Consider the following 26,821-nt stretch of genomic DNA (forward strand, 5'->3'; position numbering starts at 1 on the left):
CACTTGACCTCTACTTCCTGTTAGTGGGAAAACCCCACTCCAGAGGTACTGGGAGAAAGATTGCTGGAGAAGGGTTTCCAGATCCCAGAATAAGAAGTTCAAGAGAGTCCAGCAATATTGTCAGCAGGATAATGGTCTTCATGAGTACTAGTTTTCATTATCCTTAAGCTTCATTTTCAACAGTTTGAAAGGCTGCAAAGTAGGAGAAGCTAAACTGGGGAGGAAGAAAACTTAGTACTTGAATTATATAGACCTTTGAAGTGAATGTGTGTGCAAGAAACAGAAACTTGGATTCACTGAATGACAATGAAAGAACAGGCAGTGTCCAAGTTCAGAACAAAGGTTTTCATTTACCTAGTTAATTCCTTAGATATACATCTTAGTTCACTCCTTATCTTGCATGTGCCTATAAACCTGAAACATTTTTTCTCCCCAAAAGAGGAATGGACATTTTTGTAGGAGACCTAGGGGCCACTGTAGCAGCTTAGCTGAGGGATGTGTGAGAAACTGTTCATCATTTTCTGTCCCCTCCTGTCTTAGGCTGACCTGGTCCTTGATGTGCTGCCTGCTTCTGCTACTGATCCATACTGCAGAACTTCTAATTCATCCCCAAGGCCTCCAAGCAATGTCCAATAGGGAATCGACTCTAAAAGGAACCAGACCAACGTTTCCAGCCCCTTCATTCTGGTGACTGAGGGAAGGAAGCAGTGGGAGGGGTTATACATGTGTAGTGGATGTGAGGGAAACACAGACTGTCAAATTACTATATCTCTTTAGTTTCTTTCACAAATAGAATTCTGCAACCGTATTATTTCTATTGTGTAAGTATAGGGGAAGTTGAAGATGGTGACCTTGATTAGAATGTGTCTGGAGAGGAATAAATGGAGTGTATGAGATAAGAGACAGTTGGTTATGAAAGATGTTGAAGTCTTGAAATAATGTGACCATCTGAGGAATTTTTTTAAAACCGGAGTTTATAAAAATATCACTGATACAGCCTGCCCCCTCATTTCCCGCCACAGGAGACTTCTTGGACTGGAGACACTTGTTTAATAATAGCTTGTCTCTGATATTCCCAGTAGCTACCTCTCTGTGAGGAAAGGATAGCAAACGTTAAGGACATCATCACACAAAGTTCCAGTAGCAGTGACGCCTACACGGAAGACTTGGAACTGCAAACAGAGGCTGGGGTCACCTCAGTGACATCTGACGCCGTCCAACCACAAGTTCGAATTTTGTTTTGTGGGGTGAGGAAGCAGACTGTACTAAAGGACTAAAATTATTTCTTGTCTGTACTTTCTCACTTGTTTTTATTTTTTATTTTTTTTGGCGGGAAGAGGGAAGTTCGGGTAAAATTTCATATCCTATCTGGAGTTAAGGGGAGGATGGGAAAGCTCAGCCCTTCACCCAAGAATAAGCCAGTAATGACATCTCGACGCGTGGGAAGTGTTTCCCTCAGCTGGGAGGATCTGAGGCTGCACCCCAGTGGGATTCCTTGCTAGAGTTGGAAGGCCACTCAGAGGCAGACGCATATTGTAACAGGCGGAGGGTTTAGCTGGCTGGGGATGAAGTATCAGAGGGGAGGGACATTCGAAGTCCTAGGGGCTTCCCCCAATTTGGAGGCGCGGGCTGTGCTATACATATGGGACTGAGAAGCCGGGTGACCGCCGTGGCCTGTGCCTTCCGCTGAGGGTCTGACAAGCACGCGACGCTGCTGGGCACCGCGTTTGAGTCCCGGGAGACCGCCCAGCCGTGCCCAGCGAGACCGCGCCAGACCCTGGCGTCCTCCATCTTCTCTCCTGCGCTCCCCCTGCTCCAGCTGCCTGAGCCGCGGACCGCAGCACCACACACCCCCGCGGGGGGGGACGCCGCGCCCCATCCCCGCCCCCGGCCCCACCCCAGCCCCCCCGCGGGGGCCCTGACCCCACCGCCGGCGGGCACTGGCTGAGCTCCGAGGCGGCGAGCCTGCGGCGGGGACGCCCAGAAGGGGTCCGGGCGGCTGGGGGCGGCGGCAGCCGGGTCGGGGCTCCCCCCCCGCCCGCGCTCGCCGCGGCGGTGGTGCGTCCCGGAGGTTACCGGAAGTGGCCGCGCTCGGCGCTGCCATGTTGAGGAGCCGCCGCTGCCGCTGCCGCCGCCGCCGCCGCCGCCGCTTTGTTGTCGCCTCCTCCGGCTGAGGAGGCTCCCCGAGCGGGGGGAGTGGGGAGGAGGGGGGTCGGCCGCCGCAGCCATGGAGGCCAACTGGACCGCGTTCCTGTTCCAGGTACTGGGGGCCCCCCCGGGGGGGCACGGGGGGGACAGGGGGGCCGGGCCCCGGGCTGGCGGGCGGGCGGGCGCTCCTCCTCCCCTCCCTCCCGGCTCCGCTCTCCGGCCCGGCCTTAATCCCCCTTTGTTTTTCCGCCCGCCCGCCCCGGCGGAGCGGGGCTGCTGAGGTGAAAGGAGGCGGCCTCACGGGGTGCGGGGGAGAGAGCAGGCCTTGGGGTGAACCCCGGGCCCCCCTTAGCACACTCACGCACACGCACACACCCTTCCCTCCCGCCCTGAAGGGGAAGGGAGGAGGCCGGTCGCTGTCACCACCCGCGGCCCAGAGAAAGGAGGGCGCCGGGCCGCTGGATAGCGCGGGCCGCTTGGCCACAGCGCACCCGGCCCCGGCCCGCATCGTGGGGTGAGGGGGGTCCTTGGGTCCTACTCTGGGACGCCCCCCCACACAGACTCACTTCATCTATCTTTCGCTCGCTCTCCTTTCTTTTCACCTCCCTCTCTTTGTGTGTGTGTGTGTGTGTGTGTGTGTGTGACTTTCTGACCCCCCATCCCTGCGAATAGCGGGTATCCCTGGGTTCCCCGCCACTCCCCCTTCCCGCCGCCCCCCCTTTTGTGTTTACCCTGTTGGGGGTGTTGTGAGTGAGTATCCCCTCCCCAAACTTTTTCACTGGATTTGCGTTTTTTCTCTCGCAAGCCTTTGCCGAGCCTTGGCAGCTGACACCCTCTCCCTCTGTCCAGCTCTCCCGCCGTCCCATTCAGCCCGGGGAATCCCCTAGCCGGGCCGGAGCGGGGGGAGCGGTGGGGGCCGGGACTCCAGGAGGCCGACCTTCTCCCGGAGCGCTTTTCCTTCTCGTCCCACCTCGAACGTTTCCTCCAACCAAGTGGGGGAGACGGAAAGTGGAGAGAGCAAACAAAGTCGGCTTACAAAGCCCCCAGATGAGTCATTCGTTGGGGTGTTGGTCTACACTTTTTGCAAGAAACTTGAAAGTGACTGTAGCCGATACGTTGGCAGTCCTCTTGCCCGCCCATTTTAGGTGGGGACCCCTGTTGGGAAGACCGAGGCTGGAACTTATTTTTTGCCTGCTTCATTTCTGTTTGCAAACGAAGCAGTTAGTGGGCAGCAGTGATGAGCTCACGGGGAAACTTCAGAACCGGAGGAGGTTAGGAAGCTTGTCACTTTAAATGCGTTCTTCCCGCCTCTCTGGGTTATTTTCCTTCTTTGAATAACTCCGTGAAATCCCAGACGCGTTGCTTGGGCGCTTGAAACCTTTTGAAACTAACCTGGAATGGATGCAGAATTTTCAAAAAATCCTCGCAGCCACTGGACTCATCCCAGTGGACTTAATATAGGGAATTGGACAATTCAACCGTTACCTATTGTGTAGAACTGGTTTATTGCCTTAAGACCTATTTTCTCTCAAATGTGAGTAATTTGATTTTTAAGTAGCTAGTTGAAATATATTCTGGTTTTTTTAAATTGAAGAAACGCAAAATAATGGAACTCGCAAACTTCTTTTTCTCATTCTGATCTGGTATTGTTTTATCATGCTTTAAGTCAACTTAAAAATGCATTTGGAAAAGATATGTTATATAACTAGTTTGGCATCCAGATTAGTGACTATCTGAAAGCTTTTTCTCTAGAAAAAGCTTTCAGATAGTCATTTAAATATGGGATTAATGGGCCACCTAAGTGATTTTCATGTGAGGAATGATTTAGACTTACCATGTTATGACCTACTGTCTGTAAACTTCATGGAGATTGGGGGGGAAAAAAAGATTGTTCTTTATACAAGGAAAAACCTATAAGTAATTTTTGGAAAACTAGTTGAACAATCTTTTGGAATACTTTTATTCTTTTTCTGGTTAAGACAAATGCCAAGCATTTATTGATCAACTTGTTAATTAGATTTTATATTATTTAATTTTTTTCAGCAATTAAAATCTTTTTTTCCACCTGATGGAGAAGTGTGAAAGCTAATATTTGATCCTGGGCTTGGCAATGTGTGCAGTGAAAATTGTTGGAAAAATAATTTAGAGCCGAGGACAGTTGAATGGGTAAAGAGACTATTTCAGTCTTTTCTATGGAAAGGTATGAATAGACTTACTCAGTTTCAGTTTTAAGTAATTTTTACTGGGGAAATGGGAGAGTTAAACTCTCTTGTTTGTTTCCTAGAGCTTACTATTGAATTTGTATCTTAAAACAATTTAATACCTGCTTGCTTTCCAGATAACCTGGTGGAAAGTGAAAGCCATAACTGTAAGATGTTTGATGGATGATTCCTAACAGGACATTCAAGATATGACTCACTGATGCTAATTTGTTTCTGTACAAAATTTTTTGCCCTCTGGCACTGGAGATTTCATGGTGCTATATCCTGCTACCCTGGGTGATGAAATAACATTTCTGTTTTGTTTTTTTGCCAACCCCAGAAAAAGGAAAGCTTGGGCAGGGTTTAAAAAAAAAAAAAAAAGCCTTAAAGTTGAAAAAGATGGGAGATAAAATAAGCTTTGGTTTGATGATACTAGTCAAATAAAAGTCTACCCAGAAGTTTTTTGTTTTTGTTTTTTTTTATCACTTAACTGAAGGCAGGCCATGGTTGTTATTTTACTCTGTCTCTCCCTCAGAGAACAAGTTGGGAAAACCCAGTTCCCCTCTTAGAAGGCTTCATGTAGAAGTGTGGGGATCCTAGGAATCCTCAGAGAGTGATTCCCGTAGTGGTCGAGGCATTCTACAGCATTTCACCCAAGAAGCAGGGACCTGGTGTGACCCTCGTGTGAGAGTGAGCTTCAGCAATGGTGTAAAAATACTTTATGTTGCCACAGACATCTGAATTGGTAAAATGGCAGTAAGTGCTTTTAGTACTCCATCGAACTAATGGTTATGTAGAATTGAAAAATGCCTCTAAACACTATAAGTCTGAACTTTGTCCAGAAGATTTGCATTCCCTATTATCTGATCTGTTAGCCTTTGAAATTGTATATCTTGAGCTATCTTCAGCTATTAACTGTTTGTATACTGTATGGAAACTTGGGTATCCCACAGCCAGGTTAGAAAGGGGTTAAGATTTGCATCCAAATTCTATAAAGTTTCCACTAATATCTTATGGGCAGACACATTTACAGGAGCTCCATAAATTAAATTAAAAGTGGACTCTAATTCTGTTTAATCTGTAAGTCCAGAAAGATACTCAAAATTTCTGTGAGTACTTCCAGGACCCAAAGGGGTATTCAACCAAAATTATTAAATTGGAACTTTGAATACCACACCTCCTAATGATTTGGGGGAGACTTGATTCCAGGCTTAGCTGTTGTGGCCATCAAGTAAATATGGAGCTATGTGGTCGATATTCTTATCCATTAGGGTAGAAGAAGCTCTGTGTGAATGTGTATGTCTGTCTCCTTGTTTTCTTCCTCTTAATCAAGTTAACTGTAGTACTTGTGATTATAGAGTGAGAAGGCTAAGTAAGTGACTGAAGTGTCTTAAAATGATGGGATGGGCCCCTCCTAGGATGTCATGTGCTTAAAATATTTGGAACTCTTACCTGTAGGTGCATGTATCCTTTTAGGATTACAAAACTCAAGCACAAGGGCTTGGGCTCACTGTCAAAAAAGTTTCAAAAATAACGTTGGTAAAGTACAACGTGTCAGGAAAAACTATTTCAGGAATTTTTTCCATCATTTCCTAAATATTTATCAGTATGGAGAATTTTAAAAGAATCAGAACCAAGAGAGTAATGATTCGTAAATATCAAGAACCTGATCCATGATGATATTTTGGTGTCAGTGCAGCTAAAGAAAATTTCTAGATGGCATCCACTTCTGGAGTGGAGAAGCACAATATAACAGCAAGTGTCTAATACTTTAACGAAACAGAAATTCTGGAAGAAGATGAAAACGAAAGGAATTTTAATTATTTATAGTTTGTTTTCTCTTGCTAGTCTGTCTTGGAGAGTTTTAGGGTTTGAACAACTAGCGATGTTAAAGGATACAGATTTCTAGTGTAAGGTTAAATGAACTGAGATACAGCTGACAGGTGTTTTGCTGTAGGCTACCTTCACAGATGCCTTCCAGGCTGATTAATAGCAGGTTTCATTTCCATCAAATCTTTCAGTAGAACGGTTAAGTGAAAACTTTAAAAAAAGTAAACGTAACAAATAGGACCTACATTCAGAGAGCTAGGTTCCTTTTACCACTTAGGAACAGCCTCCTTCCTCAGTCACTGATTTTCTGATGGAAAGGGGAGAGACAGTGCCTTTCTTTTCCTAGGTAAAATAGACAAATAGATGATTCTGTGTATGTGTGCGCGCGTGTAGTGTATGCATTACTGCAGTAAGCTACTGGTAAATACTTAAGTCTGGAATGTAATTTTTTTTGACAAGTTATTTAAACTTGGTTTCAGCACTGACAGACTAGGGCAAACTGATGTCATCAGCTGGTATGTCCCTCATGAACCAGGATGGTGTGTAGTCAGCTGTTTGAAAGCAAGATCACTGTCAGCAACTTAGTCATAAAAGTTTTGTGTCTGCACAGTGATTTTAATGCTTTGTACTGAGAGCTCTGAGGGTAACTAGGTGGTTGCTGGGTTTCTGTTGCAGAGAGTAGCTTATGGGCTCTTTGATTGTTTCTTCTGGTCTCTGTTGTCTGGAGCGTGTTGAATGTTGGAGACCGTTGTGCGAGGCTAAGTTTCTGAAGTGTAAATGTTTGGTTTTAGGCCCATGAAGCCTCCCATCACCAACAGCAGGCAGCACCGAACAGCTTGCTGCCCCTCCTGAGCTCTGCTGTGGAGCCCCCTGATCAGAAACCATTGCTTCCAATACCAATAACTCAGAAACCTCAAGCAGCGCCAGAAACATTAAAGGATGCCATTGGGATTAAAAAAGAGAAACCCAAAACTTCATTTGTGTGCACTTACTGCAGTAAAGCTTTCAGGGACAGCTATCACCTGAGACGCCACGAGTCCTGCCACACAGGGATCAAGTTGGTGTCCCGGTCAAAGAAAACCCCCACCACGGTGGTTCCCCTCATCTCCACCATCGCTGGGGACAGCAGCAGAACTTCGTTGGTCTCAACCATTGCTGGCATCTTATCAACAGTCACTACATCTTCCTCGGGCACGAACCCCAGCAGCAGTGCCAGCACCACAGCTATGCCTGTGACCCAGTCTGTCAAGAAACCCAGTAAGCCTGTCAAGAAGAACCATGCTTGTGAGATGTGTGGGAAGGCCTTCCGAGATGTGTACCACCTCAATCGGCACAAGCTCTCCCATTCGGACGAAAAGCCCTTCGAGTGTCCTGTTTGTAATCAGCGCTTCAAGAGGAAGGACCGGATGACTTACCATGTGAGGTCTCATGAAGGAGGCATCACCAAACCCTATACTTGCAGTGTTTGTGGGAAAGGTTTCTCGAGGTACTGCATTTTGCTTTGCTTTTTTTTTCCCCCATGAGGTATCAGTGAACTTCAGTTTTGTCTCTTTGTGACCTAGAAGGTTTATGTGAGAATAGCTGTGGGCAGGCCTGTGTTATTAGAGGAGATTGATGATAGATAAAGTATTACACTTCCAGGTCTAATTCCAGTTTGGTGTGGTTGACAAGTGGTGACATAGTGATTAGCTTACTATTTCAATTAAGAAGTACCTTGGTGGACTCAGGCCTTCATTTGGCACATCTGTAATTCTTACCACTGCAAAATCACCAGTTTTGCAGACATGAGGTTCACCGTGCAAGTCAAAGAAACTTATTTCCTAGAAGTTGGGATGACCTTGGATACTCTTAGTATAACTTTTAGGAGGACGTGTTTCCATTTTTCTGTGGTTACTAACATTTCACTAATTTTCATTTTTAAAGACTTTTAAATAAAAGTTTATATAGTAGTAGCTGTCTCTGGGAAGTGTTAGGACTACAACTTTGGGTATTTTATAATTTAAAGAACCAAGGCCTAACATGATTTGATGTTGACTAGGAGAGAAAAATTAACAGGTAAAGGATTAAGACTTTTGTTTATGGTAAGAGAGGTAAGGAGGCTTGCACTGGGGGGAGGGGGAGTTGGTAATTCTAGCTTTCTTTAAAATGCCCTTCACCCAAAGCTGCCAAGCATGTAAACATCACCATGAATAGCATTTCTCAATGTGTGTTCCATTACATCTTCTGTTGAAACTCTCTCTTTCACAGGCCTGACCACTTAAGCTGTCACGTAAAACATGTCCATTCAACAGAAAGACCCTTCAAATGCCAAGTAAGAGTTAAAATGACTTATCCTTAGTGTAGCACTTAATGCACATTATCCAGAAGGTCTGAGCCAATCAAATCTCACCGTTCTTGAATAGTCTTAAAAATCACTGGCTTGAGTAAATGTGGTCCATTTGAATTCTGGTTTTATACAGTATAAATGACAGCTTCTATTTCTGTGAGGCAAAAGCATTTAAAAATGTAAATGTGTTGTTTTTGGTAAGCTACGTTTCCCTTTCCTTAGGCAACAGTATTTATCGCTACAAGAAAAAAAATGTAGTCTTGCAAAGGTCATTATGTATTTAAATGAATAAATGAATGAAATGCTTTAAATTATTTTCTGGGTTGATGATTTTAACTGTAATAGAAGAAAATAGGAATTTTCTCCCAAATGTTATCACTTATTGGATGTTTGTCTGCCAAATTGGAGCATTTTCTAGTTGTTTGAAAATCTGTTGATTTTATTTAACCTAAGTTGTGATAATGAAAATGTTAAGAATCTTGCTAAATCCAATGACTTTTTAAGACATCAGTAATTTTAGTTTATTGCTGAAAGTCTTTCTGTGCTCCCTTCAGTTAAATGTGTTAATGACTGCCTTTATTAAGTAAGTGATTTGAATCCTAAGAAAAATCTAATCTGAGGAAGGAAGCTAGTGTCATTTGAGCAAGTGCCTGCTATGTGTGAGGCTTTGGACCAGACTCTCAGTCCCACTAATAATTTTGGGAGGTAGGTATTTTTATCCTCATTTTACAGATGAAGAAACAAATTCAGATAGGTTAATTTGCTCAGTGTTACACTGTTTCATGAATCAAGGAGCTGGATTTAAATCCAGGTTTAACAGACTCTGCTGCTCACATCTTTTCAGTACTTTCTGTTGATATTTTTTCTTCCCCCAAAATGTAAGGGTCTAAAATTCACCAAATGTTTTGTTATGATTATGATTCTAGGTAACACATGCAATTAAAATTCAACTAACTCAGTCTGCTTGCGGACATGGATAGGGTAATGGCTAGAATATAACGTACTTTAAAATGAGTAGAACAGGATAGTCTATATTTAAAAAAAGTTTTCCTCCCTCATGCAGACATGCACTGCTGCCTTTGCCACCAAAGACAGACTGCGGACACACATGGTGCGCCACGAAGGCAAGGTATCGTGTAACATCTGTGGGAAGCTTCTGAGTGCAGCGTACATCACCAGCCACTTAAAGACACATGGGCAGAGCCAAAGTATCAACTGTAATACATGTAAACAAGGCATCAGTAAAAGTAGGTGACACTTCAGATTGTATTTCTGTTGCATTTCAGATTGATGAAATCTGGATGTTTTCATAATATATTGAGGGTATTTTCACTATGCTCTCAGCACTGTATTCATGTTCATCTTTCATGTTTTCTCATGTCGTTAAAGTGTGTAAACACATGTCAGTGGAGACTATATACTGATGTTGGAAATACACCTCACCAGCGTGGATACAAACAGCACTGACAAGCCCTCCACTAATTTTGCTTTCAGTCCTGTGCTTGTCTGCTAATAACACCCAAGTTAGAAGAGCAGAATTTCCCTGTAGCTATTTTTCGACGTTTCTCTTCTTCTAGGAGTTTGAATAAAAAGCTCTAGTGTTTTAGAATTGTGGCAGCAGAAGCCACACTAGGAAGCTGTAGCTGCTGGAAGGCAATTTTCATCGTTTTTATTTAATTTTAGGAAGATTCTCAAGCAGTGGTGTCTCCTAACTCCTGTTGGAGTTAATAACATGCCCTTAATAACCTTAAAGATGAAAGCAGCATCATTCAGTTTGCTTTTCAAACCCAAATCTGTAGAGTTGGGATATCATGTCCATACTTACCTTAAATTCAGAATTGAAGATAAACTATTTCAGGGACTCATGGATAAAATTCAGTACTCACATTTACCCAGGCTTGTCTTTGAGATTGCCCTAACCACCAGAAGAAAGTCTGTTCCTAATTCTGTATCCTATTATATATGTACTGTATGCAGCATAAACATCATATTCTCAGAATAGGTGGCCAGGAGTGGGAAAGAACAGTTAATGTGTTTTAATCTCATCCATTTTTGCTTCTTTGTAAGCACATTGGTTTTATTATCTAACATGTCATACTTTGTTAACTTTACAAAACTTTACTTTTAGTGTACATTGTTAGTGTACATTGTTGTGGTCAAGTGACCAACTTTATTAGATATTTTGATGAGCATAAATTAGTCTGTACTGATTTTACCCAAGTTCCATTCTAAGAGACACTTGCTTTTTAATATAGCAAAGAATTCTTTTCTCTTTTATATTGGTTTTCCCCAGCTCTCTTGATTTTTCTTTTATTAATTTATCTATTTTGACCAGTATAGACAGAAGCAGCAAAAGAAGATACTCTGTAGTAAAAACTGTCAGGACAAATGATAAAGAGCAGAGAAGCATGAGGAGCCAAAGTACCTAAGTTTCAGATTATGAAAAAAATGGCTGTACTTTTTCAAGGTAAATGTAGTATTGTGGTTTGTCTTTTGAGTAGCGTGCATGAGTGAAGAGACCAGCAGCCAGAAGCAGCAGCAGCAGCAGCAGCAGCAACAGCAGCAGCAGCATGTGACCAGCTGGCCAGGGAAGCAGGTGGAGACACTGAGACTGTGGGAAGAAGCTGTCAAGGCAAGAAAGAAAGGTAAGATGAGGTGGCCGGTGCTCACAGGACGGCTAGAGCATGTGCTCACTTAGTGTGCCCCAGGGTCTAAGTGAGGCAGCTACAGCTTAGGGAATCTGTCTTCATGGAAACCTGGAAACACTGTGTTGGCAACAAAGCCTCTAGGCTTCCGGATAAGTCTTCTTTTTTTTTAAATTAAATCCTTAATACTTCTTTTCGTGTTCTTTTGATTTTCTTTTTGTTACAAATTTGGAGCCAGATTCGGTCTTTCCCTGTTATGTTCAGAGTTCCGTTTTTATGTCAACTTGAATGCATTATGGGCTCCTCTTTTTCCTTTCTAAAACATTCCCACTTTTGGGAGTGGCTGAAATATGCTTATGGTACATAGTTTATTTTCTTACAACTTTGCTACTTTCTGCTTTTCAGTGTTCTTCCTGCATTGTATTATTTATTACATGTTTCTGGTTTTATGATGCTGGTATCTTTTCTTTTCACCCTTAATCTCATTCAGTCTGTCACTGGGGCTAGCATTAGTTTAACATGTATGTACTTAAATTGTTAGAGACTTTACTGTAATTGTTACTAAAATTGAGAATGGTTTGCTTTGCTCTCATATATTTTATAAAGAATCTGTTGGAGTATCCATTTTCCACACAGCTTTTTCACTTAATACTTAGAGCTTTGGCTTCTGGCCTATTGTGCAGGCATTTCAAATTAGTCATTTTGTCAGTGTACCATCAGCCACGGGAGAGATTCCTAAATTCCTTCTTTCCTTCCTGACCTCTGCCATGTCTTACTGTTTTATTTTAAATTCATAAGGAATCCTTTGCCTGTAGGCTCCTCTGTAATTCCTTTGCTGTGTAGTTTCTTCCCTCCTTTGCTTTCATGCGGTACGGCTGTTCCCTTCCACGGATTCCTTCTAAACACTCTGTACTTGGATAAAGATAAAAGGACTACTTTAAATATTAAAGTAAATATTTCATACGTCTACTGGCATTGCAGCCAGATAGGCCTTCTACCCTTCCTCAGAGCCTCCTTGCTCCTCTCTTTCAAATGAAGATTTGTCATTATTTAATAAAATATTTTATCATTAGGGGAAGAGATGGCGGCGGGGCAGGCAGGCAGGAAAGTGTATTTATGCTATGGCAATCACATAATGGGTGAGAATGTGTTAATGGAGGATGTTTTCCTTGAGAAGGAGTATGAGTAAAGAAGTCCTGGAAGAAGATGATGTTGGACTAAAAGGAAAAAGTGAAGGGCGGGGAAGGGGGTTGGTGATGGCACATGTGAGAGTGAAAGCCCTTCTTTGGTGTAAACAAGAATACCCTTAGCCGTTGTCATCACCTCAAAAGTGAGTTGGTTTTCTCTCTCTTCCTGCACTCTTCTAGATGCTGTTTCATTTTGCTTGTACAATAAGACTCAGTTGTTTGGCTCATCTTCCGACCTCCATGAAACAAAATGCTATTGTATCCCCATTTGTGGCATGAATCTCTGGAAACGACCACTGATGTTAGAAACTTCTCTATTCATGTTAGTAAAATGTCACATTTGGGGGGAGAGGAGTCTTCCGCCCTGAAAACCTAAACTTGAGTCAGCAGGTCTCTTTTTTTAAATAAGGTAACCTAAGTTCCCAAACCCAAGTGAAAATCAGATAGCCATCCTGGGAACTTTTTAAAACTACACATTTCCAAAGTTCCATCTAATCTCACTATTGAATTTCCTGGGAAGCCACTTCTTTTAAAAAGCTCCCTAGATAAATGATATTGATCATCAGCCAGATTTGGGAGTTCCTAACATAGAGTATAGAGTTTGCCGGAGTTTCATCATATTGATCAAGGAGGAGCTGCTTATTGACTCCAGGGTCGACGTGAGGTGATTTGACCCATATGTGTGGGATGTGTATAGACCTTTATCTTTAGTCTCAAATACATTTCTCCATTTGACAGCTAAGTTACACACAACTAGCCCACTCATCTGTCTTCTTACTGCTGTTTCCTCACACACCAGCAGGTGGTGCTGAATTTTGTTGAGGGGTGGGGTGGGGGGTGTCACCTCTGAGGGAAGTTTTCTTGAAGAAGTGCCCAGGCTTTGCTGGGTAACAAGAACCAGGGTCCCCCAAATCACTGTAGGGTCGTCTTGCTTGATTAGTCCTCCTTGGTATGGTTGGTGACTAGGCACTTTATGCTCAGTGGTTGATTTGTCAGCATCAGAAAGTAAGGAGAAATGGGAGTGGGGAGGAGAATATAAACCCACGGAGAGCTGTTTTGTCTTAACATAGTTAGGAAGCCTAACCAGAAACAACAGGATTGTTAAAACGATTTTTTTTTTTAAAGACTGAAACAGATACGAAAATAGCTTGTCAGTCATTTGTTTGTGTCAGTCAGGGTTTTTTTTTTTTTTTTTTTTTGAAGATTTTATTTATTTATTTGACAGAGAGACAGATCACAAGTAGGCAGAGAGGCAGGCAGGGAGAGAGGAGGATGCAGGCTCCCCACGGGGCAGAGAGCCCGATGTGGGTCTCCATCTCAGGACCCTAGGATCATGACCTGAGCTGAATACAGAGGCTTTAACCCACTGAGCCACCCAGGTGCCCAGGGATTTTGTTTTTATTTTTTTATTTTTTAAAGATTTTTTTTTTTAATTTATTTGACAGAGAGAGATCACAAGTAGGCAGAGAGGCAGGCAGAGGCGGGGGGGCGGGGGGGGAGCAGGGACCCTGAGACCATGACCTAAGCTGAAGGCAGAGGCTTAACCCTCTGAGTCTCCCAGGTGCCCCCAGTCAGGGATTTTTAAAACCTTAACAGAATGTAGCTTCACCTCTGAGGCTTTAGAGTATATAGCATTGAGGACACACAACTCTCTCCACTAGTTACAGTTGCCTTACCAGAAGATTTTCCTGATTATCTGTTCTTGTGTGACCATTGGCCCAGCTCTTTGTAAACATGCTCTTTCTCCTGGCCTGTCCTTGGTTGGCTCTGCTTGCATGAAGTGGTAGTGAGAATACTAAGCCCTGCTTGATATCTCTGCCCCCCAGAGTGCCTTGCAGAAATTAACTGGTCCTCCCAGAATCACTGTGAGGTAGGTAAGTAATCTAAACTTGAAACCAAAAGTGCCAGGCTAAACAAGTTGCCCAGGTCCTTGTGGGAGGTATAGGGTCAGAAAAGAGATTCACGCACCCCCAATCCTATGCTCAGAAAGAGCCTCCCTTCCTGTGGACTGATGGTAGATAACTGTAATTTCATTCATTAAATGTTTGTCCTTTTTAATTAAAAAAAATGTTGATTCAGAAGCTGTTTGTGAATTTTGTTCATTGTTTGGGGAGTCTAAAGGCCATTTTATCTTCTTATTTTAGAAGCTGCTAACCTGTGCCAAACCTCCACGGCTGCTACGACACCCGTGACTCTCACTACTCCATTCAATATCACATCCTCTGTGTCATCTGGGACGATGTCAAACCCAGTCACAGTGGCAGCTGCAATGAGCATGAGAAGTCCAGTCAATGTTTCAAGTGCAGTTAACATAACCAGCCCGATGAACATAGGGCACCCTGTAACTATAACCAGCCCATTATCCATGACCTCTCCTTTAACACTCACTACCCCGGTCAACCTTCCCACCCCTGTCACTGCTCCAGTGAATATAGCACACCCTGTCACCATCACGTCTCCCATGAACCTGCCCACACCTATGACATTAGCTGCCCCACTCAATATAGCAATGAGGCCTGTAGAGAGCATGCCTTTCTTACCCCAAGCTTTGCCTACATCACCACCTTGGTAAACAGTATTATAAAATCAAAATATGGGTTAAAGTAAATATTTACCAGCAACTTACTTTTAGTTTATTAATGCAAAAAGTAAACCATGAAATTGGGAGATTTTATTACATTAGTTAATAATAGTGTAGTAGGATTTTTCTCCAATTTGGCTGGGATTGTTCAAAGTAGGGTGTGTATGTAACTTATCACTGGACCACTTTAGTTAATCAGAAATTCCTTTTAGCTGACAGCATTGCTTAAACAAGATAGTAGTTGGCAAAGTAAAATGCCAGAATTAAAACCAATCATAAAAAAGTAAAACCCATTTCAAAATAGAAAACAGCATTACTGTTTCTAATCCCAAGAAATCATTTTATTCTAAACACTAGCGGAACTCTTCTCCCTATACAAGGTGGATGACTGATTTTAACCTGAAGTTCTAAGTCCACAGATAGAGAGCTAGTGTAGAATTGTCTGTGTTTATTGTTTTTATGAGTAATTACATGCATTGTCATAATAAAATGCATTTCAGAGAATATGCATTTTACCTTTGGGAATATGTTAATTTCAGGCAGCATTCCCTATGGGAAAGGTGATACCAGCTCTGATATGCAAAGCATATGATAATTTATCATTCTAACTTCAACATATAATAGGGATTGTGACCTGATATTTGGAGATGTAAATATTGCTCAGCATATTAATCCTGATGGACTATAGCATTGTAGTTGACTTTTTTAAAAAATAAAAAAATAAAAAAAACCAAAATATACAAATTGTGTTTTGGTGAGGAAAGGCCTCAACTGACAGAGGAGAAGTCAAGGGTGTGGACAGGCAGACTCCTAACAAACAGAGGCCAGCGGGACTCCTATTCAGGAGCCAAGGAGTACTTGGAACAGTTAAAATATATTGCTTTAAATTGGAAGATGCTGGAGGCACTGGGATGTGATATGCCCCTCTCTCTCCCAATCAGAGCCTGTTGATGTTACAACAGGGAAAGATGTGTTAGTTGCTCACTAGAGTTTATGTCTTATATTAAATTGTATACAGTTTTTATTCTAACCACTAACTAAGTAGTATGCCCCTTCAGAACAAGCAGAGTGTATCTTTTTTTAAATTTCTCCTTCCGTTTCTTAATCAAGTATTGTGCAGATTTGTTCAACTTTGTAAATACGGACATCACTCTTTTTTTCTTTGAGAAAACACTTGTATCAGCTTTGTGGTGTTTTCAGGGAGACGGCTATCTGTACTCCCTGTAGAAACCCAGCAATGATTGTGCACGTTAAGACATGTGCTTTTTATTTCTTAGCAGGATGTTTTATCTCTGTACATAAAGTAGAACCCAAAAGTTAGGGAAACAGATACTCTTTACACCATCATGCCACACATTAATATTTTTAAAGCATTGTGTATTAAAAAAAAAAAAAGTTACTAAAACCAAGACGCTGTGATTTTTTCTTAAGTTGCAATATGTTTTTGGTTTTGTTTTGTTTTTTTCTTTTTTTAATCTTGCAGTTAAGAGAAATGGAATTTAATTGTATTAATCTTGCAGAATGTTTGCAGGACTGACTATCAAACTGGATAACTTCCGTTTATACCCCACTGTGTCAGTTCAAGCATCAAATACCTTACATCTGAGGCAGACTTCCTACATCAGGGACAGGTGTCTGTGTGTCATTATACAAAACAGTTCGAGGGGGTTGAACTACATAGTAAAAAATAAAATAGTACTTAGTGTAAAATAATTTTATAAATGATCTTTTGTACTTTAGGACATTAAATTGTACAACTTTTGTATATATAAAAGCTTAGGAACTTTCTGTTTAGCAGGAAGGCAACACATTCCTACACTTTTAATGTATATGTTTGTTATAATGTCCATGTAAACATGCCCTATGTTTGTGCCTTTTAATTAGTTTGTCTCAATAAACAAAATGTAGAGAAAAATATGTAGCTATGACTTTGTTACAACTGTTCCTATTCACAGTACAAAGATGGTTTGTTTTTAATCTGTAGAGCATTATGTGTGGACTACTGGAAGGACTTGTGTAGGGAAGGCCCATGCATGGCCCTGCTGAGGCCTGGATTGGGCCGGTAGTGGCCACATTTGGAGGAAGCCCACATTTCCTGGCATGCAGCCCCAGGACTGGGTTCTGGCTCTGCCTGCTGGGACCTGTCATCTCTCTGGCTGGGCTGGCGGTAACCATCCACCATGATTCAGACAGCCCAGACTTCCTCCACAGTGGCCTAAGAAGCAGTCCTCAGTGGGGGCAGGTGTGGACCCTACCCCCAGGCTAGAGTGTGGTCGTCAGAACCCTAAAAGTATTAGTTCTTTAAAAAAAAAAAAAAAAAAAAAAGATATATACTAGAAATGATTGTTTTATCAATTCATTGTATAATAAACAGGAGTGAAACTTCATTGTATGACTTCAGTTAAAATGCTATTTTGTATGCATTCTTTATTCACTTAAGAAGCTTGTCTGCAATAATAAAGCCACGTCGTGTCTTCTTTTGGGAGGGAGAGAGTTGGCAGGAAGGGGGTGGTGGTGGGCCACTGAGACGGGGGCCAAGTAGGTTGTGTGGTGAGATTCTCCCGTGTCTTGGAACTGGAATTGAGTTTTGATGCTGATGAACTGATTCAACCAAGTGTTGAAGGCACGACGGCCACCGCGCTACGAAAAAGCAGAGTTTGTTTTTCCCTTCTGGTTGTAACCTGGTTGAGAGCTTCCCTTTATCAGATTGGCAGCTAAACAGTTGTATTAGATAATCCTCAAATCTGACATCCAGCCTGTTACGCTCTAGGGCTCGCTGCTTGGCCTGCATTTGCCTTTTATTGTATACCCATTTCCCTCCTAAGGTGTGCTCCTAAATGAAGGTTTCTATGTAAGCAGATAATGATTTTTCCTGTCAATACCAGCACTGTATTACTAACATGCAAAATACTGCAGATTTATTTTGACAAATTAAAGTTAACCGGTCACAAATGTTATGATGGATTGATTAATATCTCAGAAGCTTCACCAGTTCACTCTGATGGTAGAAAAAATTTTAAAAGCACTGCTGCTCCAGGTGTACCCATCGGTATGGGGTTGGAGAAAGGGGGAGGGAGTACTGTCAGACTGCTTGGTACTGAGCTCCTACTGAGAAGGGAGGGTGGAAACATAACCGATTGACTTGCAGGAGACGTACTCCTGGTCAGCTTGAGGAAAAGCCAGGAAGCCAGGCCTTGGGGTAGTGGCCACAGGCATAGGCCCCTATTCTACCGAAAAGGAAAAATAGGTTTAGAATGCTTCTCATGCTCTAGAACCTGGTTTCTTTACTTGTAAAGGGGTTTAGGCTGGGTCTCCTACCCATCTGTGTTCAACTAGATTCATCAGATGTCCTTTGGGTACCAAACATGTGCCAGGCACCGTTGGGCAGTAAGAGGGGCTTATAAAGGCGATTCAAGTGTGGTTGCTGCCTCCAGGGAGGCTGTTAAGAGAAACATGGTGCGTACTCAAGTGACAGCAGATTCAGCTGAATCTGACACCTCATTTAGTGAAAAAGTCTTGGATACCTACATTTGTTTTATATAGAATTGAGCCTTCCCAGACTTTTTCTGATAATTGCTTTAGTGTCTATTGACTCAGTGAAAACAGCTGGAGAAAAAGTGTTTCTCGTGTTGTTTGTCTGGAAACGGGAAGTTTTATTTCACTGAGTTGCTAGTTAATCTTTACAGCCCTGGCTGTCCAAGTCTCTGCTCTTTTCAAGGGGTCCTGCAGTTTGGTCCTCTCTAGAGAGATCTGGGTTCAGGATGTAGAGGGGGTAGTGAAGGTTTTCCCTGAAGTGTCCTCAAGGATCCCTAGACAAAAGTCCTGTGTGTTCATGAGATGTAATCCCTTCCCCCACCCCCAATAAATCTGGCCCTCGGTCCTGCACGCTTTCCATTTCCTCCTTAAAGAGTCTTATAGCCTGCATGAATGCCATTTGTTCCCATTTGAGCCTGTAAGTCTCCCCCACAGCAGGGCTGACCCTGGCAGATTACTGGATAATCTCCCCCGGTCTTGTAAAAAATGGAGGTGGGGGCAGGTCAGTGTGGGATGGTTCCAGACCCAGTACTGATTGACTTTGTGTATTCATCTGGATGCTAGCCTCTCCTGTTACCCACTCTTGGGCAGTCAGACCTATTTAGTTCCCAGGGAAGGAATGGGGAGACAGTCAAAGGCTTTGCTTTGAGTTTTTGTGTAGTCTAGCCTAACCTGTCACGGGCTGGCTAGTTAGCTTTTCCTTTCTCCAAACGGGCACTTAACCCAGATCTTGGCCTTGGACCGTGAGGGTCAAGTATACTTCACTTTACAAAAACTGCTGTGTCATGGTAAGAGAAGAGATTTTTCACACTTCAGATTCTGTATCACCACTGACTTGCATCATCATTTCAGAAATTATCTTCATCCTTGATTATCCTAAATTGACGTCCCATCTCCTTTCCAATTCCTAAAGATCTGTTGGAAGAGTGCATAAAATAAGAATTTAAAATCACTATTCTTATTGGAATGAATCCTTTCTAAGTATGTAACTGCCAGCTATGCAGAAGGAATTCTCTGGAGCGTTTTTGTAAATTTATATTCTTTCTGGATTTTTCTCAAATTGAGTTTCATCTGCATTTGGCTGCATCAGCCCTGTTACCTGTATGTCATTTTCCCCCTAAACATATTTATAAAGAACCTGGAGCAAGAACTACCAGGCTAAAGATGGACACTTGAGACCAACATTGTGTTCTGCCAGTGAGCTATTCCTTTGGCATGGCAAATGCAGAGGACAAGCAAACCAAGGGGCAAAGAAAGGGACATGCCCTCCAAGTGATTGTTCCATCAGCTCTGTCTGAAAGTCAGTGCCCAGGTATAAGACTGCTCATGGAGAGAGGAGCCAGTCTCAGGAACTGGGATGCAAAGTTAAATCTTCATCAATCTTTGGGGCAATCAGGGGAGCCACCAAAGCCACAGTCACTTTAATCCTCTGAGAGATCTGACTTGAAGGAGCCTAGATACCCAAGGCCCTTGCTTATAAGCCAAGAAATTCCTAGCTTTGTTAATGGTGGGGAAAGAGCCAGAGAGACATCAACTTTGCTTAATGAAGAGGAGGGAGAGTGGGAAGAGGGAAATGGGGGACTTGGAGGTTAGGAAGAGGCCCAGGAAGGAGAGAGAGATTTTGGAGACAATGTCCTTGTGCTTCCTGTGGTGTAACCATCACCCTGATCCCCTTCCCTCTCCATTCATCTGTCTTGGGCTGGACATGATTGCTCCAGGGACTCTGAGACAGGCTGCTAGTCCAAGTCAGCTGTGGTCATTTCCGCTTCAGTCAATGAGCAGAAAAGATGTGTTTTTTAGCTATAAAAAAGACAGCATCAGTAGGTGAAGAAACAGACAAGATTTAAGAGATTAGTATGGAATCCCCCAAGGTGGACCCATGAGCCACTTTCAGCTGAAGAGGTGGGGGTCCCCCTTCCTGGAATCCCAGAGATTCATCCCAAGAGAGTAGGCCCTGACTCACAGTGGCCTGTCCAACACAAGAGAAGTTCTGCCACATTGTCAACACCAGAAGCTCTGTGGCTGTGAAGGAGCTCTGCGGGAGGAAAATGGGGCAAGGCTGGAGTTGGGGATGAGAGCAAAGGAGACAAAATCTTTCTATATGCTGTTTCCAGACCTAGAATGTCCTCCCCAGGGTTGCCTGGGTGGCTCAGTTGGTTAAACATCTGCCTTTGACTCAGGTCATGATCCCGGGGTCCTGGGACCAAGTCCCGCACTGGGGCTGCTTCTTCCTCTCTCGCTCTACCTCAAAGAAATACAATCTTAAACAAAAAAAAAAAAAAAAAAAAAAATGTTCTCCCAACAGGCCACCCTTCAACACATTTGTTCTATTGTGAACCACTAAATATCCTGCAAAATCAATTTAAATCTTGCTTCCTCTGAAACTTTCCCCATAACATTAGGCAGTTGGCTGATTCCTCCTCAGTATAATAGGAGGAGTTGGGAGATGCCCAAATAAAGTGGAGGTAGTCTAGCACCCTCTGCTTTCTAAGTTCAGCTGTAGGTCCCATGCCCCTTAAATCTCTGGTTCCAAATTAGTGGGGCCACGGCACCTGGGGTTTTGCTGACTTTCCTTTGTATGGATGAAGTCCCATGTCTGGGAAACCTGAAACACAGAAAAGAACTAAGTACCAAGGCCAGAAACAGCAGCGACAAGTAAGTGAGACCCCCAGAGGATCCCGAGCAGGGTGAGACCTGGCATAAGGCCCCTGTAATACAGGGTTGCAATCTGACAAGCCTGGATATAAATCCAGGCTGTGCCACCTGAAGCTGTGTGATCTTGGGCAAGATGCGTAGCCTCGCTGGCCTCCGTTTGCTCAGCTATAAAATAATGATAACAAGAATGGATCCCCGGGGCGCCTGGGCGGCTCAGTGGGTTAAAGCCTCTGCCTTCCGTTCAGTATCCTGGGATCGAGCTCTCTGCTCAGCGGGGAGCCTGCTTCCTCCTCTCTGCCTGCCTCTCTGCCTACTTGTGATCTCTGTCTGTCAAATAAATAAATAAAATCTAAAAAACCCAACAAAACAAAACAATGGATTCCCACCTCCACCTGCTCCTCCTATTTCCTGTCTCAGTAACAGCGACATCAGTCTCCTCGGAGGAAGGAATCGCGTTCTCTGTAAGACCTACAAAGGAGCTGAATGCTTTCCGGCATGGCTCCCCCACCTCTCAGATTTTGAGGAAGAGCATCCAGCACAGTGACCAGAGCCCCATCTAAGAATGAGAAAGTTAGCTGGAAGACCCATCTCCCAAAAAGCAGCTAACTGAAGGCTGGCCAGAGATGTGGACGGAGGGTTCAGGTTAGACCCCGGGAAGAACCACCACGCTGGGAGGCCTGGAAGAGCTGCCACGCTATGTGCCTATCTGGGGATTGCGCATCTTGCTTCACAGAAGTCATTCCATCTCGCCTCCTCCCCCCACATGTATTACATCTCGACAAGACGCCTGTACCCCTCACGCTTCTCTGCGGTCCCGCCATCCTGACAATCAGAGAGTTAGCTCTTCTTAAAGCTGGCACAGAGCTGACCTCCTACCTTCCCAAGAGGAAAGGAAGCGCCGCCTCCTACCCCGGCCGGATCGGGGAGAGAAACCTGACAGTCTTCTTACACCTGCTTCCCCTGCTCTCCCGAAGGAAGGCGTTCTGGACTCGGGCTCTCAAAGAGGGGAACCCCGCAGAGAGCGTGGCAAATGTGGCTTTTGCCAGGGCGGCCTCGGTCAAGCTACTGTGGTTTCCAGACTGCCAAGACTAGCGTCCTCTACCGTTTGGCCAGATCTACTTCGCCGACCTCCTCTCGGCGATCCATACCTCCTCACGCCGGAACCCCGCGCCAGGGCCGACTAGAGTTACTGCAGGGCGGCGGGGGAGCCGCGGCTAGCCTCCCACCCGGCTCGTGTGGGCCCCGCCCCGAGGAGAGCATCGCCGAGCCGGGATTGGGTGAAATCTCCTTCCTGCGTTCTGATTGGCCAGGCGCGGGTGCTCATTCACCCAGAGCAGTCCTCGGGCTGAAGTTGTCCAGCGCCACTTCACTTCTCTCTGCACAATCGTTGTGCGCCTTCCATGTAAGTAGATAAAACGCAGTTCTATGCTTCCACACATGAGGTGCCGCCGAACACAGTGACGGCTCCGGAACGATGGCCGAACCTGTCGGTTTATTGTATCCAAGCACCCAAATCACACAGGTGCGGCGAAAAGAGAGAAGCTTGTGGGGAGCCGGCGGGGAGGACTGAGTTTTGCATCCCGGGGGGATGACCACAGATCCTCTTGGAATTCCCTTTGCGGGGGTATCTTTTCAGAAGACTCGCCGCTGCTAGAACCGGCCCTTTCTACCGCCTGCACTTCCATTTCATATTTCATTGCCTTCTGTCATCTTTCTTTATATGCTAGGAATACTTTTCTTTCTCGGTTTTGTTTGTTTGTTTGTTTTTGTTTTTGTTTTTGTTTTTGTTTTAATGTGGTTAAATACTCCTGCTCACGAGGACCCTCGGAGAAAAAGCTGATTGCAGGGCTTGGACACGGAACACATAAAGTGAGCCTGGAACGTTTTTGAAAAGCTTTTTATTTGGAAATAATTTCAAAATTACAAAAGGTTGCAAAAAGGAAAAGAGTACCAAAAACACCTGTATACCCTTTGCCTAGATTCACCTATTGTTAACATTATATCCTTTGTTTAATCACATATGGCCTCTCTAACTTTTTTTTTTTTTAACCTTTACAGGGTTTCATACCTCATGGTCCTTATCCCTAAATTCTTCTGTAGTTCCTAAAAATAGAGATACACTCTTACACTCTTAAGAACTTTATACACTTACATTGACATAATACTTTTATTTAATCTACCATCCATCTTCCCGTTTTGTCCATCCTTGATATCATTTTCTCCCCTCCAGTACAAGGTCTAGTCTAGGGTCAGCTATGGCATTTAGTGGTGGTGTTTCTTTATTTTTTTTAAAAATATTTTATTTATTTGACAGAGAGAAATTACAACTAGGCAGAGAGGCAGGCAGAGAGAGAGGAGGAAGCAGGCTCCCTGAAGAGCAGAGAGCCCGATGTGAGGCTCGATCCCAGGACCCTGGGATCACGACCTGAGCCGAAGGCAGAGGCTTTAACCCACTGAGCCACCCAGGCGCCCCGGTGTTTCTTTATTTTTAAAGTGGGCTTCATGCCCAGAGCAGGGCTTGAACTCATGATGCTGAGATCAAGGTCTGAGCTGAGATCAAGAGTCAGATGCTTCACCAACTGAGCTGCCAAGGCACCCTGTTGGTTGTGTTTCTTTAGACTCCTTAAATCTGGAACATTTACATAACTGGCATATTATTATCATTATTATTATTACTATTATTATTGACCCCTGCCTTTTTTTAATAGAATGTTCCTCATTTTGTGTTTATCTGATGTTCCCCCTGGTTACATTGAGATAATGCATTTCTCAGCTGGCATACTGCTGAGGCAATGTGTACTCAGGATATCATATCTGGAGGCTCATGATGGCCCTCTGTCCCCTGCAGATGATGTTAATTTCAATCATCCAGTCAAGGTGTTGCCCTGTTTCTCCATTCTATAATTACTTTTCTCCCCCTGGCAAATAATAAGGAGTCTGGGGAAACACTTTAATACCCTTTAAGTATCCTGGGGGCACCTGCGTGGCTCAGTGGGTTAAAGCCTCTGCCTTCGGCTCAGGTCATGATCTCAGAGTCCTGGGATCGAGTTCCGCATCCCTGCTCAGCAGGGAGCCTGCTTCTTCCTCTCTCTCTCTCTCTCTCTCTGCCTACTTATAAAAAATAAATGAAATATTTTTAAAAGACCCTTTAAATATCCTGTTTCTCATCAAAATTTCCCCCTAGATTTAGTGTCCACTGATGGTCTGACTCGATGTTTACCATGGTGGTGTAAGCATCTCTTTGCACAAGAAGGTAGGGATGGGAATATAGGAAGGAAAATGGGAGCATACTGAAAGAACATAGGAGCAAGCAAATAGCCAAATCTGGAATAATCTAAGCATCAAAATAAATAATGCTAATAAATTACAAGCCATTGAAGGAAAGTAATAATGCATGAATCCATAATAAAGAAACGTCTGTATCCTCCTGTTCCTTTAAATGCCAGTGCAGCCTTCTAGTGAACTGACCCTATGGGGGTAGAGGTGCCCCCCTGGGCTATTATATTGGCTGTGTCTCACCTCTGTTTTTTTTATGTTTTTTTTTTAAATATTTTATTTATTTGACAGAGAGAAATCACAACTAGGCAGAGAGGCAGGCAGAGAGAGAGGAGGAAGCAGGCTCCCTGCGGAGCAGAGAGCCCAATGTGGGGCTTGATCCCAGGACCCTGGGATCATGACCTGAGCCGAAGGCAGAGGCTTTAAGCCACTGAGCCACCCAGGCGCCCCTGTGTCTCACCTCTGACCCAACCCCATCATGCGACACTTTGCTGACTAGGGAATGGTGTTGAACTGAGCCCTGGCCTCTACCTCCCCCTGACCCAAAAAGAGCAGTCCCTGCAGGCTCAAAGATGGGACCTGGGGCTCAGGGTCTGAATCCGGGGAACCCAGTCCTGCCAGATGTTCAGGGTCCCCCTGTCCCAAGGGCTCAGCCCTGCTGGAGGGTTCTGTTTTCCCTTTTAAAGAGACACCCAGTAAATATAATCTCCCTCGAAGACAGCACTCAGCCCTCTAGGGTCCTCTGTCCACCACCTTGGAACTGGCTGTGGTACAATCCCAGGGAAGCTCTCCTGCCAAAGAATAAGACATTTGTGCCTTTCGACTAGTGGCCAGACGTAGTGTCAGCTTCCTGTCCTTCTTTTCCTGGCCATTGACAGGACCAGCTGAGAGCCTCCCTCTCCAAGCAAGTAGGAGCCCTCCCCAGATGTTCCTTCACCTGTGCTTCTGCTCCCCAAATCCCGCTCAGGAATATTCACCTTGCCCCATCCCCAAGCTCCTCCATGAATCACTATTACTAGGAAGAACCAGATTTAAACATCTTGGACTCAACTGATCTCAGGCAGGCCTCTTGAGAATTATATGAATGACAATAAGCAAAACAGGCGCCCTTCTTTGAGTGTATTAAAGTGATGCGGATTTGATTCTGCAGCCAGGCCACTTGCATCCCTATTCCAGCTCTGCAAAGAAACTTGGACCAGGCACTTAATTTCCCTGTGCCTCAGTTTCCTCATCTGTGAACAAGGCTTAATGGTAGTACCTACCATAGGGCTGTTGACAAATAAATGAGATAAGAATGTGAATGTTGGGGGTATCTGGTTGGTTCAGGCAGTGGAACATGCAACTCTTGATCTCATAGTCCTGAGTTCAAGCCCCACATTGGGAGTAGAGTTTTTTAAAAATAGCAATAATTGAGGTGCCTGGGTGGCTCAGACTGTTAAGCATCTGCCTTTGGCTCAGGTCATGACCCCAGGGTCCCAGGATGGAGTCCTGTATTTAGTGTCCCTCCCCATGCTCATGCTCGCTCTCTCTCTCTCTCAAATAAATAAATAACATCTTTTTAAAAAGAATGTAAACATTATCTGGCACATATTAAGTGTTATGTGTTTGATTTTATAATAATTATAATTTTTCTCTGCAGGAATGTAGGGAAGGGTGTGGACTCTGGAGTCACAGGCTGCGTTTACATCATGTTCTCCCACTTATGGTCGCAAGTTGGGCAAAGCTTTTTTTTTTTTTTTTAAAGATTTTATTTATTTATTTAACAGACAGAGATTACAAGTAGGTAGAGAGGCAGGCAGAGAGGGGAGGGGGGAACAGGCTCCCCGCTGAGCAGAGAGCCCAATGCGGGGCTCGATCCCAGGACCCTGGGATCATGACCCGAGTTGAAGACAGAGGCTTTAACTCACTGAGCCACCCAGGTGCCCCTGGGCAAAGCTTTTGACCTTCCTGTGTCTCAGTTTCTATATCTGCACTTGATCTTAGCCAAAAGGCTGAGAAGCAATTCAGTTTCCATATTTGTAAACTAGAAGTAAAAAATAATGCCTACCTCTTAGGGTTTTTCTGGATTAAATGAGCTAACATGTGCAAAAGTGCTTAAAGCAAGGTCAGACACATAGCAAATGTTTGCAAAACTTTATCATCTATTTTTTTTTTTTTTAATTTTTAAGTGATCTCTATGCCCCACATGGGGCTCGAACTCACGACCCTGACATCAAGAGTCTCAGGTTCTAATGACTGGGCCAGCCAGGCGGCCCATACTATTATTATTTCTAGTGGGGAGAAAGGTGTTATTCTTACTGTCATTTTAGACCTGAGAAAACTGAGACTCAGGTTAAGTATTCCGCTGGCAAACAGTGGCACAGGAGGGATTTATTTGTACCCTGCTTTGATTGGCTCAAAAGTCCGGGAGCTTCACCGTTACACCATAGTTTAGGGAG

The 26,821-nt window shown here is 44.0% G+C and overlaps 1 protein-coding gene across 8 annotated transcripts; it reads left to right on the forward strand.

Moving 5' to 3' along the window:
• Positions 1 to 1,333: 1,333 nt before the first annotated feature.
• VEZF1 (vascular endothelial zinc finger 1) lies at positions 1,334 to 17,873 on the forward strand. 8 transcript variants are annotated; one of them, XM_045985118.1, is made up of 8 exons: positions 1,334 to 2,260; positions 4,192 to 4,348; positions 4,487 to 5,105; positions 6,971 to 7,665; positions 8,427 to 8,490; positions 9,551 to 9,752; positions 11,004 to 11,150; positions 14,482 to 17,873. In XM_045985118.1, exons 3-8 carry the CDS (start codon positions 5,100 to 5,102, stop codon positions 14,907 to 14,909), a joined length of 1,542 nt encoding a protein of 513 aa, XP_045841074.1. In that variant the 5' UTR covers positions 1,334 to 2,260; positions 4,192 to 4,348; positions 4,487 to 5,099; the 3' UTR covers positions 14,910 to 17,873. The 8 variants fall into 8 exon arrangements, with proteins under 8 accessions (XP_045841074.1, XP_045841075.1, XP_045841076.1 ...); XM_045985119.1 differs by having other exon boundaries at positions 4,885 to 5,105; XM_045985120.1 differs by having other exon boundaries at positions 4,192 to 4,314.
• Positions 17,874 to 26,821: the final 8,948 nt, after the last annotated feature.

The sequence above is a fragment of the Meles meles genome, chromosome 18, assembly GCF_922984935.1.
Source record: "Meles meles chromosome 18, mMelMel3.1 paternal haplotype, whole genome shotgun sequence".
In the NCBI taxonomy this organism is placed as follows: Eukaryota; Metazoa; Chordata; class Mammalia; order Carnivora; family Mustelidae; genus Meles; species Meles meles.